The sequence below is a fragment of the Hirundo rustica genome, chromosome 19, assembly GCF_015227805.2.
Source record: "Hirundo rustica isolate bHirRus1 chromosome 19, bHirRus1.pri.v3, whole genome shotgun sequence".
NCBI lineage: Eukaryota > Metazoa > Chordata > Aves > Passeriformes > Hirundinidae > Hirundo > Hirundo rustica.
Window position 1 is genome coordinate 5,100,592 of NC_053468.1, and position 17,680 is coordinate 5,118,271.

At 54.4% G+C, this 17,680-nt stretch overlaps 1 protein-coding gene across 1 annotated transcript in view; it reads right to left on the bottom strand.

Annotated features, from left to right (window-relative positions):
- The window catches only part of LRRC75A (leucine rich repeat containing 75A), a 62,113-nt gene extending 48,089 nt beyond the window's left edge, over positions 1-14,024 (bottom strand). The window contains exon 1 of the mRNA XM_040082700.2: positions 13,713-14,024. Within this exon, the coding sequence (XP_039938634.1) occupies positions 13,713-13,976 (264 nt within the window). The 5' untranslated portion in view covers positions 13,977-14,024. The remainder of the gene's footprint in view (positions 1-13,712) is intronic.
- Between the last annotated feature and the right edge of the window lie 3,656 nt (positions 14,025-17,680).

Consider the following 17,680-nt stretch of genomic DNA (forward strand, 5'->3'; position numbering starts at 1 on the left):
CTGAGGAGGGAAATGCGCCCCAGGTTTCACTGAGGGTGCTGGACAGACACAGGTAACAAACAGCTTTTCTGCTGAGCCCTGTCCCTCCCGCCCTGTTGGCAGGGTCTGGGTGCTCAGTGAGAGAAAGGGGTGCTCTCTGCACCCCCAAACCCACAGGAACCCCCCAGGCCGGGCAAGGAGAAGCAGGAACATCCCTCCTGCCGCCACAGGCAGTATCACATCCTGTGCTCAGCAATTAAAGGTGTCCAACCCACCCCGCCGCCGAAATCCAAATATTTCTGCTTTGTTTGACAGTCAGGGCCATTAAACTGCTGCTGTTGATATTCCATTTCCCAGGGGAGATGCCAGAGGAGCTCGGGAGGACGAGGCACAGGACACATCTTGGCCCAGGGAGCTCCTGCCGGGGAGCTGGAGCCCGGGATGGATCTGTGGCCCCAGGGATGAGCAGGAGCCGTGAGCTGGGTGATGAAAACCACGCCTGGAGCTCACTTTGCAGGACAGGACCCATGGCAAAGCTGCTGCTGGCCCCAGGGATGAGCAGGAGCCGTGAGCACGGTGATGAAAACCACGCCTGGGGCTCACTTTGCAGGAGAGGACCCATGGCAAAGCCGCTGCTGGCCCCAGGGATGAGCAGGAGCCGTGAGCACGGTGATGAAAACCACGCCTGGGGCTCACTTTGCAGGAGAGGACCCATGGCAAAGCCGCTGCTGGCCGCAGGGATGAGCAGGAGCCGTGAGCTGGGTGATGAAAACCACGCCTGGGGATCACTTTGCAGGACAGGACCCATGGCAAAGCCGCTGCTGCCATCCCTCTGCTGAGTCCCAGCAGCTGGGCAGAGCTCAGGGCAGGCTTTTCCCTCTCGCAGCTCCCAGCCTGGGTCAGGAGTTTCCTCCCAGCAGCGGCTCCTGCCCAACCCTGTCAGCGCGAGGACCAAAAAAACCCCAGGAACAAGGCAGGGAGCGGCTCCAGAGCGGGAATATCAGCAGAGCATCCACATCTCCACGCCCTGGGACATTCCCTCAGCTCCCTAGAGCGTGCCACCACCCCAGCAAGTGTCCCCAGAGAGGAGCAGAGGCCTGGGATGCCGTCGGTAACAGGGCACCCTGCTAATCCCTCCTGCTCCCCCAGGAGAGGCTGAGCCTTCCTGGGAACACTCTGCAGGATGCCTCGGAACGCCGTGGGCTCGGGATGTTCCCACAGGTGCCAGAACAAAGCCCGTGCCGTGCAGCCCCAGCTCCCAGCCCCTGCACGGCGAGCCCAGAACGCGGATTGTCCAGCTCCAGAGTAACCGGCGCTGGTATTTGTCACAGCAGCGGCTCCTGCTGAAGTCAACAGCAGGGGAAAAAGAACCCCAGAAACTTTCAGGACGCAGCACCAGCTCCTCAATCTCGTTTTCCAGACACAACCACTGAACAAGCCCTGAAACCTGAGGCAGGATGAAGGGCTGAGCAGGAGGAGAGCCAGGATGAGCTCACTGTGCTCAGCCTCCCCTTCCCTGCCCCGGTCCCAGCGAGACATCCACGGCCCCGGGCTGGAATTCCTCGCACGGCCACAGGCAGCTGATTTCAATAGCATTAAAACATGACTAATGCAGACTTGGAGCCGGTTTGAAAGCGGAGGAGCCACTGGTGCGTGGTGAATCAGACACCTCCAGCCTCACACACAGAGATGTGGGGTGGCATTGGGCGCACGGTGACACCAAACCCGCCTTGGGACCTTCTGCCCGTGCCAAGAAATGCCAGAAACTCGTGCCTGGGAGAAAGATTCCCTTTTGCAAGGCATGAAACAGCAAGAAAAAAAAAAGGTTGGTTTTCTCTGAAGATCCCACAGGCTCGTCCAAAATCACCACTGACAAGTAAATAGGTTGGAAAAACCTCCCTCTGAGAGCCAGGCTGACTCAATCTGTGTTATCTTTTCCCTTTTCACTTTATCTTCCCTGATGTGCCTGCTCAGGAGGAGATAAGGAGCAGCTGCTCGGATTCCTACTCCAGGCTCTGCCACTTCTGTGCACTTCATTCCTGTTCCTGGGAATTCCCTGCTCCCCTTCCCCTTTGCCAGTGGGATGCTCAGCCCTTCTGCTCCTCCGTTCCCTCTGAAAAAAACGAGGAGTAGAGAAACTTTTCCCTGGTAAAACATCCTGGAATTATTTAGGGTGGAAAAGCTCAGGTCTGACCACTAAACCATGTCCCCACATCCCATAAACCCTTCCAGGGATGGGGATTCCAGCATTTCTCTGGTGGGACGAGCAGCATCCTGCTGGCTCTGGGGTGGCTCAGGCAGAGCCGGAACATCTGGAGGAGCTCGGTCAGCGCTGGGTCCCACCAGGAATTTGCACAATGTCGTTCCCATCCTCCTGCAATCAATGGGATGATCTCAGCCCGTGGGAATGGCGCTGTATTCCTGCCTTTGGGAATATCCCTGTATTCCTGCCCTCCTCCAAAGAGAGGGCACGCAAGCAAACACGACTCCTTGCGGAAAATAAAAGTTGATTTATGCGATGCGACAACACTAAAAGGTCTTTTTTTTTTTTAAAGATATTTCAGAAGAAGAGTTTGGCTGATTTGTTTTCTTTCAGGAGAGGAGGCTGGCTGATTTATTTTCTTTCAGGAGACGAGTTTGGCTGATTTATTTTCTTTCTGTTGGTGGAGAACAGCAGCTGATGGGCAAGAGATGAAAGCGCCCCAAGCAGAGACTCCTCGCTACATTTCAGGGAGTTCATCTCATCTGAGAGAGAGCTGCTTTACATCTGAAAAAGGATGGAGACGTTTCTCAGAGCCAAAACTTGCACTGGTGCAAGGCTGACCCTGCCGCCTGCACCACGCCAGATTCTCCATCCTCCTCCTCTGGACGGCACCGGGGTGGGAAGGGAACCAGAGGGAAAACCAAGCTGAGCTCAGGGCAAACACCAAAACTGTTCCTGTTTCACAGTTCGGCCTTTCCACTGAATGACCGGTGCCATGGGCTGGAAAGTCAGCTTCGGGACATTCTCCTCCTGCCAAGAAATGCCAGGAATTCCTGCTGGAAGTGGTTCAGTTCCAGCAGCTGGTGCCCACGTGGGAGCAGGGCTGTGCTGGATGCCTCACACCCACGGCCTCTCTTGTTTACGAGGCACCCAGGGCCTTTACAGGGATGCACACATCCCAAAATGCAGGAAAACCTGGAGTCCTGGCAGCTCTTGGGGCTGCTGACACCTTCCTTCTAAAGCAGCAAGGCAAGAGAGAAGAACGCCACGGAAAGATCTGGGTTTTTATACCGAGATAGGCGATGGCGGAGAGCGGATGTTGTGCACATCCAGCCGAGACACCATTTTCACCTTCCCAAATCCACAGATCTGTGCAAAGGCTGGTTTGGGCTGGAAGGGAGCTTAAAGAGCTCATCTCATTCCCACTCCCCTGCCACGGGCACGGACACCTTCCACAGAGCAGGGTGCTCCAGCCTGGCCTCGGGCACCTCCAGGGATGGGGCAGCTTCTCTGGAAAACCTGTGCCAGAGCCTCAGCACCCTCGCAGGGAACAATTCCCCCCCAATATCCCGTCCAAATCTCCCCTCTGCCAGCCTCTTTGCATCGCCCGCGCTGGTGACACTCGGCGTTCTTGGGTGAAGAGTTCCTCCTCTGATCCGAAGAGAGGTGGAAAAGCGGAGTCCCCGGCTCAGCGGGGACGGGTGCGCGCCTGCAGCTCCCAGGTTCCTGCTGAGGGCTCTGAATTCCCCTCCAAGGGCGGCACACACAGCACAGCCCTGCTGGGCAGGCTCTCGGTGACCCCGCTGAGCAGCCTGGGAACGCCGCACGCACCGAAAAACACCGATTTGGGCTGCTGGAGGAGGCGCGGCCCGAGGAGGGGAACTGCTGAGAGGAGGCTTTCCTCTTAAAACACCCACGGGAAAATGGGTGAGACCATCAGCAGGGGCAAATTACCCTCAGTTTTCTTTGCAGGGTGGCTCAAAAAGCTCCCATTTCCCGTCCTGAGACTCAGTCAGCGCTGTGTTCTACACCACAGGGAACTGGGAACCTCACCCCTGACTTAGATCAACAGAGGAACGTCAGTTTGGGGGATTTAGGGAAGAAATGAAGTCTTTCCCGTGTTTTACACCATGCTTGGGTGTTTTTATTTGCAGCATCAGATTTCTAACCATCAGGTAGAGCAGGGCTGGGATTTGGTATTGGATATTTGAAGAAGGCTGGAAGGTAAAATCTTTCTTGAAGGCTTTCACAGCAACTTCCCTGTCTGGCGCCAGGGAATTTGGATGCTCCTTGAAGGATCCATGTCCAAACTGAAGGTGGGATCCTCCCAGCTGGAGGATCCCTCCAGAGAAATCCAAAAGTAAAAGGATTTGGGCTCATCAGAGTCACCAGGAAATGCCCAAACTCGCTGAGGAAAAAATAATGACAGTGCTGCCCAATGATTCAATTCAGTGACATTAAAATTCAATTCATGCTTCTCCATAAAATAGCTTTAAACATTAAATACATTTGCTTTAAACCACCCAGATTTCAAACCAGCCTCTGGTCAGGCTTTAATTTTAGAATTGAAGATTTTATTTCATTTTCAACAACTCCTGTTAGCCCAGGTAGGCAGGATGTGGCTGCCAATGGTTTTGGGGAAGTCGGTGATAAAAACAACCAGAAAAGGGTAAAGTGCAAGCTTTAGGGAGAGTTTGGTTCTCTCACAAGGACAAAGAAAACATCTTAATTTCAGTTAATCCAAGTGTCTCACTCCGTGATCTTAAGGGTCTGGTCCAGTTTCAAGGGTTTTCATTCACTTAATCCAGTTTAACACTGAATTTCAGCAAGTCAATGAAAAAACTCGAGAGCACGAGGCAGAAATGCACGTTTTAAAACCTGCAAGTAAAACTTCAACCTGAGAGACCAAGATCTGTAATTATGGTGACCAGAAGTGCACAATCAACACTCCACTTAATGAATCAACCAGTTTAAAAACGCAAAATCCATTTCAAGACATCTACTTTGTCTGCTTTCTTATCCGGCACATCTTTGAGTTGCTTAACTGACCAAAAACCATTTAAAAACACTTTTTCCTGCTCTTTAAGCTTGCTTTTATTTCCCTGTAACTCGAGCCAGAAATACAAAAGGATCGATCAGTCAGTCCTTGTAAAGCCCAAATTCACCGTTTCCCACCCGGATAAAAACACACAAAGTTCCTCACCCAGGCACACAGCTGCCTAAATAAATGTCCCCAGACGCACCGGGCTCCCTCCTCAGAAAAGGAAGTATCCAATTACACCAAGCAGAAGCAGCTTTTTACAACCAAACAGGAAAACATCCTCTCTCTTATAGAATGATATTAAAAAATGCCCCAAAATTATATAAATGATAAAAATAAAATGATATAAAAATGATATAAAATGCTATTTAAAAATGCCCCCAAAAATGCCACAAAAAACCCCCCAGCTGCTTAAATCAAGGTTTAATCCAATCCTGCAGGATTTTGACTGGATGTAAATCACGGGTGTAGATCATTCACACTCTTGTCCCAAATTGTTTCTCCGCAAGCCCGGGGAGCCCACAGAGACATTTGGGAGCAAGATTTCCCTCAAATCCCTTCTGGAGAGGGGAAAACTGTATCCAAATTGACGGATAAATGGGAATAAATGGAGGGATTTGGGGATGAAGCAAGGCTTTGGGGCTGTTTGGGGAGGTTTGAGTCTTGTTTCTGCTGAGATTTGGGCTCCAGCAAGCCCAGGAAACCCACGGAGAGACTTTTGGCAGCAAGATTTCCCCCAAGGCCTTTCTGGAGAGGAGAGAAGTGTATCCAAATCAATGGATAAATGGGAATAAATGGAGAGATTTTGGGATGAAGCAAGGCTTTGGGGCTTTTTGGAGAGGTTTGAGTCCTGTTTCTGCAGCGATTTGGGCTCCACTGCCCTGATTTTGGGGAGCTCAGGCTGAACCAGGCGCTGGGGTTTGTTCAACACCAACCAAACCTGGGACAGAGGCTGCAGCAGCTTCGACTCATCCTCGTGCAGGGAACTGGGGCTCTTTTATTGAGATCCAAACCCCCCTCACCTCCTGTACCCCGATTCCCACTGGAGGTGGGAATCCAGAGCATCCCCGGCAGGAGCTCGGCGCTCCGTGGGAGCAGCTCTGCCGGCAAGGGCGGGAAACGGGGGCAGAGGAAAAACCCTCAGCACATCCCCGGCCAAAACAACCATTTCCCACCCCTGCCTGCCCTCCTTCCTCAGCAGCCTTTGCCTTCCCCTGCTGGGATTTCAGCGCCGTGCCAAGACCCCGGCCTCGGGGAGCGTGGGGGTGAAGGAAGAGCGCTGCAGGAGAAGGCAGGAATTATCCCTTTGAGCATCCCCTGGGACAGGGGAACGGGCAGCTCTGGGAATTTCCCAGCCATGGCACTGGGGCTCCCAGTTCGGCTCAAAGCCCTGCGCTCTCGCACCAGGAGAGGTGAAGCCCAGGAACCGTTCCGGGAGGTTTTTGGGGTCGTGTTATCCGAGCTCCCGTCCTCGCAGCGGGAGGAAGGGACGGCCAGAGCTCACTCGCCACGGGGCTTTTTGCAGGCTGGAGGGCAGAAAACAGAGCTGCACCTCCCACAGAGCTGCAGGTCCTGTCCCTAACAGCCATCTCCTCACTTTCTGTGGCTAAGCAGAAAGCAAGGAGCTGCAAAACCCGGCGCACAAATCCCCGTCCTCCAAAAAAGCCCCACGGGCTCCAGGCTCCTGCTCCAGGCTGGCTTCAATGAACCAACCTTCATCCGAACACAAGTGTTACCCTGCTTTTTCTGAGTTTTTTATAGCCTTTTTGATTTTCATAAATGGAGTCAGATCTTTTTAATTACTGTACGATATTAAGAGCAGTTTCTACCTTTTCCCCACACATGTAACATAAACAAATCCTTTGTTTTTCATTCTCTGTCCTTTGTTTGCACATTTCTAACCTGAGAACAATTGTAACTGACAGGTGGTTTAGCCACTTGGCTGAGGGGTGAAAAACCTCAGAAGCCAATCTTCTGCTAGACCCACAAATGTATAAAAAGTAAGAAATAAAACAAAGAGGCTCTCTCTCCTCCTGGATTCAGCTTTTGAGCTGGACGGAGAAACCTCTGCTCTGCAAAACCTCTTGTCTGCTGCTTCGTGCGTCTCGGTGACACACGAGTGCTGTTGGAACTGGAATTAATTCTGCTGCTGGGCAGCGCCTCGCTGAAACCTCCTCCAAATGCGCTCCCGGAGCGCTCACCAACGGGAAGCACCAGTGGGAGCAGGAACGGGGCTGCAAAGCTGCTCAGAAAGCGACCCCACGGGCAAAGGGAACGTTCAGGGACTGAAATCAGCAGCCAGCAGCGGGATCCAGGCCTGGGGAGGAGCAGAACTGGAGGAAAAACCTCCAGGGGCCAACAAGGGTTTTGGAACGGCCGGAAAACTCCGACACATCTCGTAAAGAAATTCCCCCACCAATATCAAACCCCAGTCCTGCTGTGCAGAGCAGGACAGCCAGGGCTCTGGGAAGATTATTGTGATATAAAGAGGCCCTGAGGGATGAGATTTCCACTGAGATACCCAAAGGCACGAGGAAGAGGCAGCTCCCTCCCCTGGGCTCTGCTGCGTGTCCAGGCTCTCTCCAGAGCCCAAAGCCTGGCACAAAGGAAGCGCCTCTGACTTTGAAAGGCACAAAGTCTGAAAGATAAAGAGTCTCGAAAAGATCTGAGGATGCTGGAAAGCTCCAAGCAGTTCCTGCTCTCCAAGCAGCAAGGTCAGAGCCGGGAATAATTGGAGCTAAAACCTTCGGCCTGGAAAGGGGAATTTGCCTTTCCTTTTAGAGGCAAGATTAAATTTACCATGCAGGGATCTTTTCTCCAAAATTTGAAAGGGAAGGAGGCTGAGACACACACACACACACACAGAAAGAGAAACGGAATCAGGCATTAAATCATATTAGGCATTTGGCCAGGACCTGAAGATGTTGAATACTAAAAAAACTCCCCATCGCTTGCAGGAGAATGAAATGAATATTAATATACAACCACCCTCCCTTAGCTAAGGGAAGGCCACAGCCACAAATCCCCCAACACATCAAAGGACGAAGCGCCCATACACTGAATTTCAGGCGCATCACCCCCCATTCCAGACCCCTGCAGGCAGCACAGCCCTGGGGTGTGCGGGGAGGGCTCTGCCCACGCAGCCCTCACACCCACGCCGGCAGCCAGAGGAGACATCCTCACACTCTGAAGCGAGATAAAAAGGAAAAGAGAAGGGGGGAAAAAGATGTGCCGTGCCAGGATGTCTGCAGCCCCGAGCTGCTGCATTTCACATCAGGTGTGAAAAGAGCAGAGCCTGGGGGGGAGAAGAGACACGTTCCTGCTATTGCATAAACAGAGAGAGCGCTGAGCAGCGGCTGAGGTGGAACAACAGCCATTAACTTCTGCCAGCTCCGAGATTTCTGCCTGCACGGAGGGCACAGGCAGGACCTGATCCTCCGCTCCAGGTGCCCACAGCCCAGCCTAACCCAGCCCAGCCCAGCCTAACCCAACCCAGCCTAACCCAGCCCAGCCTAACCCAGCCCAGCCCAGCCCAGCCCAGCCCAACCCAACCCAGCCTAACCCAGCCCTCACTTCATCTCCCACCCCACCTCTCCCAGCCTTCCTCTCCCCCCAAAACCGCATCTCCCCCAGGAGGAGCAGCTCCCCCACCTTCCAGGGGGTTCATTAAACCATGAAATCCAAGCAGGCACGGGCCACATCCACCTGCAAATCCCACAGGGCACGGAAAAAGGGCAGGAGGATGGGAAGCGGGCAGAGACGCCCGCGAGGGAGCATCCTGCAGCAGGGCAGGGTTTGGGGGCACGGAGGGAACGCTTCTTGGGGCAGGAAGCGCCCCACCGCTGCCAGAGATATTTGTTGCCACTGCCTCCAGCAGCCTGAGGGTTAAGAGGAATTGTGGGGAGCACTGGTGGGGTTTCATCAGCAGCCTGAAGCAGAGGAAATGAGTGTTCATCCCAAAGCCACCCCGCTCGGAGCAGGGTTACCCAACTTCCACCCTGAGGTGCCCCGAGCTGCAGGGCCCCTCCTCAGCCCCAGCAGCTCCCACCTGAGCAAAAAAACAGCCCCAAATCCTGCGAAATCCCTCATCCCTGTGTCCTCTGCCGGCAGTCACAGGCTGGGAGGAGCCCAGAGACCCCAGGCTGGCCCAGGAGAAGGGAGCAGGTATTCACTCGTGGGGCAAACACGACAGCGCTGAGCTCCTCCAGCGTTCCTGGAGCACAGCGTGGCTTCCATGGGGATGCTGCCCCATGGCACAGGGCCAGGAGCAAGCACAGAGTCCAGCCACAAGCCTTTTTAAATTTTTTTTTTTTTTTCTCTGCTCTTGTGTCTCAATGAAGTCACAGGAGCCCGAAGTGAGCTGTCTCCATCACTATTTCAATTTTTTTTTTTTTTTTGTGTTTTACTATCCCCACCGGTCAAGCCCCTCTTACAACGAAGATATTCATCATTAATTAATAAAACATCAGTTCCCAGGCTGCTCAGGTCGTGTCTTCCATAAAAAAACCCCACGAATCATACGAAACCGTTCCGATCTCTCGGCTGGGCTGCTCTAAAGGTGATAATATAATACCAAGGACCTTTGCTCCCAGCCCTTCCCTGCAAATGGGAATTTTGGCGCTGTTTTTGCCCATTCCGGGGGCCCTGAGCCCTCTGCCCTGCCCTCCACACCCCAGCACTGCCCACGCCAGGCTGGCACGGCAGGGATCCCCCCTTGCAAGCGCTGCCACACCTCGGACCTTGGCGTTTGGCTCCTGGCCACGCTCAGCACCCCGGCATTTATTGCCGCACTTTGCTTTCTTTTCCCCCTTTCCCCACTTAATCCCTGGAACTGCTGCTGGCCCTGTGCTGATGATGCTCAGATCTGCTGCCTTCCTCCTCCTCCTCCTCCTCCTCCTCCCCTCTCCCACCAGCCCCAGAGCAGCAGCAAAAGCTCCAGGTCGAGCCCATAACCAATGGCAAATTCCTTGAGCGCAACGTCATGTGCTGGGAAGCGCTTCCCCGCTTCGCCTGGGAAAAGCGATCCGTTTGGCAGCGGGGAGGAGGAAAACACGCTTTGTTTTACAAATCCTCTCCCCAGCAGGAGAGACACTCCCGGAATTTAATATACCGGCGGGGTTCGGCTGCCCTAACCACTGAAACTCGGGAGTATGGGGGAGAAAAATGAAAAAAAAGAGTGAAAATAAAAAAGAACATTAAAACCTCAAAACATTGCCTCCTGCAACTGGTGGTACTGGGAATAGCGGAGATGGAGTTCTCCCAGCTGGATGGAGTGAGGGGTCTGAGAGTGGATTCTCATGTCCCAAGTGCTGGACACCCTGAACAAATTCATTTTTTAGCCTCTCCCTGCAGCAGCTCCTTGTTGGAAAGCGGAGAAGACGCTGCCGGATCAATCCCAAGTTATTCCGCGCAGGAATTACTTCCACGGAAGGCCAGCAGCTCCCTCCAGGTGCCTAGCAAGCCTCTGGCAACCCCCAGCACCAGCCTCAATCAAATGTTAATCATTTCAGCCTCTTTCCACTGCATTTATGCCAAAAGCGTCCTCCCTGCAGCACCGTGAGGGAAAACACCTCGGCCAAGGAGAGCAGCAAGCCCTCGTTGGGATCTGGGGGGATTTGAGTTGGGCTCCAGAGGAGAAAGAAGGAAAAAGAAATGAGGATTCTGCGTCTCAGGGGCTCGATGGTAAATTCGCCTGGCTGTGCCAGAGCAGCACAAACCCTCTGGAACGGCTGCTGGCAGCAGGAAGAGCAGGAGTGTTATTTTGGGGGGCAGGCAGTGGGATCAAATTGCCTCCACACCAGAGACCACTGCTGACCTCTCTGAGGAAGCAAAGTCTGTCTGCTCTTCACGCTTTTTATATTTTTAAACAATAACAACAACAACAAAAACAAAAAAATCACTTGGTTATCTCAGTATTTTTTAGTTGTTTGCAACCTCCAGGCGTTCCCAGAAACGCAAATTAATCCTTACAGGAGCCTGCAGGGAGAACAGCGCGGCTCCCACCTCAGGGGAAGGAGAAGGAAGGATAAATTCTAAATAAACGGGTGGGATGCAAAGGCCACAGTGGGCATCGGTGCCAGTGGCGGGGCTGGAAGGGCAGGACCTGCTCCAGCAGCTTTAAAACACAGGATTGCAGCCCTGCCCTGATTAACACACCTTTTGTGGGAGCAAAAAAAAAAACCCCACAAACCTTGTCTTGCAGCACGTGGGTAGGGCAGGGTGTTATGGCACAGAGACCTGGAAAAACAAAGGTTTGCAGCTCAGGCTATGCGCTCATCCTGCTCAAAATAAAATAAAATAAAATTATGGAGCCTCTCCAAAGGCAGGGATGCTGTCACCCATCCCTCACCAGCACGCTGGGCTGGCTTCAAAGCCGGCTGAAGTCAGTGGAAAGGCTCCTCATGACTTAAATGCCTGGGTTTTAAAAAAAAAATCTGCTGAGAGCTGGGCGCCAGGGCACTGGGTTTGATGGGAAAACCCCGATTTTGCTGGAAAATGCCCAATTTTACAGCAGCAGCGTCGCACAGCAGCAACCACACGGAGCAGCCACAGCCCCTCTGCGGGGGACAACCGAAAAAAGGCTCAGGGAAAAGTCTCTGCCCTCGCCAGGCTCATCCATCCATCCATTCCCTCAGGGGGAAGCTCATCCTTCTCCCCAAATCCTCGCTTGCAGGCTCAGACACCCCGAGAGCTCAGCTCTGCCAGGCTCCTGCTGGAGCGGGAACAACCCGAGCGGTCCTTCAGAACCGCCAATGCCCCCCTGAAACATCCCCCCCCGAAATCCAGCCGCTGGAAAAGCCCAGAGCAGCCGGGATTTGTTCAGTGGGGCATCCCACGTTCCCTCCCTGGAGGCAGGGATTGATATCACCTCATTAAAAACCTGCTCGGAGTCTATTACAGTATCTAGGACAAAGTGTTCTCGGTTTTGACACTCTTAAGATGTATTTTATCAGAGACACTCGCTGCCTGCCACGCACCTGCCTGTAACAGGTCCCTTGCTTTCCCCCAGCAGTTTCAGATTAATTTTTAGCTTTTTCTTCCCGCTCCCCAGCGAGATGAGAGGGCTCCCCCGTGCTCGGGGCATCCACGGTGACACATCGCAGCTCCCTCACTCTGCACAGAGGGTGAGGACAGAGCTGAGCATCGCTGAGACAAAACAGCCTGGAGCCAGGGGGAACTTGAGAGCGATTGCTGGCACTCGGCGGGCCCCAAGGTTTATTTTTCGGGGAGGTGTTTGAGATAAACACCCTCTAAAATTAGCACCTGCCCTTCTGCCAGCTCCAATGGGCTGCGACGGCGATAAAGATTCGGCGTGGCTGAGAGGGTGCAACATTTGGGCTCTGATCTGCTGCCCAGCTCGGCCCCCGCGGCCGCGCAGATCCCAAATGGAGAGGTCGCTGTCCCAAGGAATCCTACCCCCAGCGCCCAGAGAGGCAGCACACTCACCGCAGGAAAAGTGAAACCCCCCAACTTTTTATCCCAAAGTTGAGAGCGAGGAGAGTTTTCCATAAAAAAAAACCACGTATCACATGAAATAGTTCTGATTTCTCAGCTGGGCTGCTCTAAAGAGAATCCTAAAGCTGCGGGGCAGAGGGATAAATGGAAGTGGGCTGAATGGGGAGCACACCAAAAACCACATGCACTCGCTGAAGAGTCACCTGGACCAGAAAATGGGGGTGTGTGCAGGGGGGGAAATGCTAAGAGCAAAAAATAAAAATAATAATAGAAAAAACGCTAGCAGCAAACCTCAAACACAAAATCCCCAAAGAAAACCAGACTGGACCAGTCCCACGGACAAAACACAGGGCAAGAAATGAGCTCTCGATGCCCAGCAGAGATCTGAGCGACTTTTCCCCGGGTGGCAGAACTGGTTACGCCGAGCAGCTGAGGGACAAAACCCGAGCTGGAAGGTGGATCTGCTGTAGGTTTGCATGGAAAACTCGCTGTTCCACAAAGCCCTGCTCACCCCAGAGCCTTGAAAACGCCCAGCACTCGCGTGTTTTTATCAGCGCCTATCAGCAGAAAAGATTAAATGCTAATTCGCTTTTCTGTTTGCTCACAGCAACTTTCCGTCCTGTTGCTTCCCAGCTAATGCCCAGCTCAAACAGATTTTTCAAGGCAAAAGGTCTCGGGCTCCCCACAATTAATTCCTCACTCCCCCAGAGCGTCTCGTTCCTCCCAGCCCCAGTCAACACCAGCAAAAACTCCACCGGGCGATTGTGCATAATATATATATATATTTATACATAAAAGCAGCGCTGCCAGCTCTGGGAATTTCTGAGCCAGCAAGAAAAGAGCTGATTCTCAAAAGCTGCCAGCTCCAACTGCCTCGGCGCTTTTACGGAGCTGCTCGGAGCACCAAACTTTCGGAAAGTTGAGCGGGAACCACTCGGAGTAGGCTGCAAATCCCAGAGCCACCAGCGCCAGCGAGGAAGGGAAGGAGGAAAAACGCACCAGGCAGCTTTTCCTCGCTGCAGACGACGCAGAGCACCTCTCCGGGGGTATTTCCCCTTCTCTGACACCGCCACCACCCTGCAGCTCCTCAGCCGCTTCCCCAAAAATTACGCCACGAAAAGCCGGACCCGCCAAAGCGGAGCGCGGCCCCTCGCTCGCCTCCAGGCTTCGGGAAGCGGCACGAGCCGCTCCCAAACTGTCTTTTTCCCCCCCCACCTCCACCCCCTGCCCCTGGAGAAACCCGCCCACCCTCACCTGCCGCAGGTTCTTCAGCAGCTCCGTGGCCTCCTCCTGCCGGCCCTGCTTGACCAGCAGCAGCATGTCCTGGATCATGCAGATCCGCCGGTGGTACGGGGGCAAGCCGGCGCCGGAGCCCTTCCCCAACTTCTCTCCGGACTTGGCCACCAGGGAAGCCAGGAAATCTCCCCGCTCCCGGGGAGCCGCCTTCTTGCGGTGGTGGCCCGGGGGGCTCTCCCCGGCGCTGCCCGCCTGGCAGCCCTTGGTCTGCTTCGTGCCCATGGCCGGCGGCTCCCGCGGCCCGGGGGCTGCATGCAAGGGGGCGGCGAGCCTGGGGGGGCACGGCGGGGCGGGGGGGACAAAGGGGCGGCGGCTGCACGGAGGGGCTTGGGGGATTGGCGAAGAGGGTTGGGGGATTGGCAGAGGGGTCTGGGGGATGCACAGAGGGGTTTGGGGGATTCACAGAGGGGTCTGGGGGATTCGCAGAGAGGTCTGGGGGATGCACAGAGGGGTTTGGGGATTCACAGAGGGGGTTGGGGGATGCACAGAGGGGGTTGGGGGATTCACAGAGGGGGTTGGGGGATTCACAAAGAGGGTTAGGAGGATGCACAGAGGGTAGGGGGATTCAAAAAGGGGGTTTGGGGATGCACAAAGGGGGGTTTGGGGGATGCACAAAGGGTCGGGATGAGCCGGAGGTTCCGAGGATGCCCGGGAGGGTCGCGGGGGTAGCGGGATGTGGCCCGGGGGCCGCTCAGCAGAGCTCAACGGCTCCGCTCCCGCAGGCTGAGGATGGAGCCGCTGCCCCCGGCCGGCAGGAGCCGCGGCTCGGCCCCTCCGCTCCGCTCCATGGCCGGGAGAGGCAGAACCGCCGGATCCGGGCAGCTCCGGGCAGCTCCGGGCGCTGCGAGCGGCGCTGCCTCGGCGAAGCGGCGGCGGCTCCTCCGCGCAGCCTCCAGCCGGTGCCGAGGGGTCCCCCGGGGGTCTCCCGGGCTCGGGGGGCGGTGGCCGAGGCTTGGGGGGGGCAACTGTTGCGCTCAAGGGGCTCCCCGGGAGGAGGAGCGGCTCGGCTCGGCTCGGCTCGGGGCGCTCGGAGCGGGGAGAGCCGGGGGAGGGCCGGGGGCGGGCACCGCGCACCGAGGCAGGGCTTGCGGAGGAAGCCGCGGCAGGACGGGGCTCGTCCTTCCTTCCTTCCCCGCGGCTTTGGGGGCTCTGCTCGCCCCGCGGGGGATGCTCCGGGCGGGGTGGGGCCGGGCAGGGAGGGAGGCGGTGGGGCCCGGGGGGGATCCCCGCCGGGGTTCCCGGGGAGGGATTCCCGCCGGAGCCTCATCACCCAGGGGATTTGCAGGCGTTCGGTGCCTCGGGGGTGTGCCCAGGGCGGGGGAGGTCCCCCCAGCCTGGCCCCTGCGGGGGATGCATCCTGCCGCACCGAGCCTGGCTGCTCCTGAGCCTGCTCACCTCGCTCACCTCCAGCCCTGCTGCCCATCTGGAAGTCAGCACCTGTGCCTCCTCCCCATCCCCATCCCCATCCGGCGCTCCCACTCCTCCCTTACCCGTGCTGCTCCTTCCAGCAGCTCCCCAGCCGATATTCCATCGATATTCCATGGATATTCCATCGATATTCCATGGATATTCCATCACTCCCGGTCTCCCCTGGCAGGGCTCCGCGCATGGATTGCAGCCCACGGTGAGCAGTTCCTCCAGCCGGGCTCTGCTCACCTGCCGCAGGACACAGATGGATCAATAAAGGCCTGGGGGGGATCAGCTCTGGCGGGTGACGAGGCCCCAGCAGCGGCCACAGACCCGCTCCTGATGTGAGGAGATGGTTTCCAGCGCAGAAACGCTTTGCAACTCTTTTAAACAAGAATCCTGCGTGAGAAGTTTTTGCCTCTCTTCATCCCAGAGTGCAATGGCACGCCCACAAACAGGAATTCCGCGTTACTGTGGTGGGTAAGAGGCAGCTCTCCTCCACCACCAAGGAGCTGCAGGACCCTGCAATGGTTCCTAAAACTCCTTCTGTTCCACAGACCACGAGAACACGGCAGAGCCCCCGGGACTGCTCCAGGGTTTGGCTCTGCTTTGCAGAGCTGCGCTGCACGTGGGCCAGAACACGACCAGAGCCGGGTGTGTTCCCCCAAAAACACAGCTCAGGGGCCGAAAACTGCATCTCAGTCCTTAAGCCACAGTGAGCCCAGCCAGGTGAGGGAACAGGCAGCAGAGGGGTTTGCAGAAACCGCTTTAGATGAGAACGATCCCATATGGGATGTTCCAAAGAGGATCTACCCTTGGAGCCCTCTCCAGGTGGGAATTTTACGAGGTTCCCACCACCACTTCTGGAGCTGGGAGCTCTCTAAAACCCCCTGGAATTCAGGGATTCTCCCTCACCTGGCGGGTTTTGGGGGGAAGTTTCTGGCAGTTCATTTAAACCAGAGATTGAGCTGGGACCAAGCTCTGCTTCTCATCAACCCTCCTGCTTTGAAGGGCAGCCCAGGAATTCCCAATTTTTGTTGATAGGGATGGAATAATCGGGATTAATTTTAAATATTAGTATCAGATCCAGGATGGTGCTGCTGACTGTGTGAAAAAGACTAAGGGAAATATTACTTTCACTATGGCATTTAAAGGAATCCCAGAGTTAATGTGATTTTTATCTCTTCCTACAAAAAGAATTTTAAAAAAAATCAGCCTTACTGTAAGACCCCAGCAAATGCAGAAAGAGGAGAGCAGCGAATCCCAGCGGTCTCTGGGGAAGAAGGCCAAATTGAAAAATGTGATTTTAAAAGGACAAAAAGCCATCCTCATCCTAAGCCTGATTCAATTGGGCTCTGACAGCGAGGCAGGGTTGAAATGTAATTGCAGATGAGCCAAACTCCAGAATGAAGGGGGCAATAAAATGATAAAAAGCATCACATGAGAGGTGTTTGGAAGGAGAAATGAAAGGATCTCAGGTAGAAGCATTAATGTTTCCTCCTGGCAGCGGGTGAAATCTTCCTGTGTTCACCTTTGAATTAATTCCCCGCATTTGGCCTCAGCTGCAAAAGGGAGAAGAATTGAAAAAAAAATATCCCCAAAGCAAAGGGGAACCTGAGCAGCCAGAGAAATATTGCTGCAATAGAGTCCTGAGATCTGCCCTGAGCTCTGGCATCTGATTTCAGCACGGCCCAGGGTCACAGAGGGGTCAGGCAGGAGGAAAAGAAACTGCTCCTCACGTGGGTACCAGGGGGAAAAGTGACCACAGGCAAGGGGACAGAGCTGCCAAAATCCCCAAAACGCCACGTGGAAAATTTCCTTCTTAATTATTAATTAGCTGCACTTCATCCCTTTCATGGCACTGAAACAACTGTGCCTGTACCAGCATTTTTAGAAGGGAAGAATTAACGTTCGAAGCAAACCCAAGTCCCCTTCCAAGCAATTCTGCTGCCACGGACGGAAATCGGGATTTTCCATGAAATTTCTGTTGAAATGCCAGCAAAGGTTTTACCAATTTCCCAGAGAATTCATGGAGGAAATTGTTTGGTTTAGGTTTTGGAGTGGTGGTTGTTTGTTTGTTATGGGTTTTTTTTGTTTGTTTGGTTTTTTTTGACAGTAAGGAGTGTTTAGTAATTTAATCCTATCAGAAGAGGAGAAAAATACTTGTTAGATTCCAGAAGTGTTCCCTCAATCCAAAGGGATGGACTGTGGAGGGGTTTGCCTGTGCTCCTGGAAAAAGGGATCATGGAAAGGGATCCTGGAAAAGGGATCTTGGAAAGGGATCATGGAAAAGGGATCCTGGAAAAGGGATCATGGAAAAGGGATCATGGAAAGGGATCTTGGAAAAGGGATCATGGAAAAGGGATCCTGGAAAGGGATCATGGAAAAGGGATCTTGGAAAGGGATCATGGAAAGGGATTATGGAAAGGGATCATGGAAAGGGATCCTGGAAAAGGGATCATGGAAAAGGGATCATGGAAAAGTGATCTTGGAAAGGGATCATGGAAAGGGATCCTGAA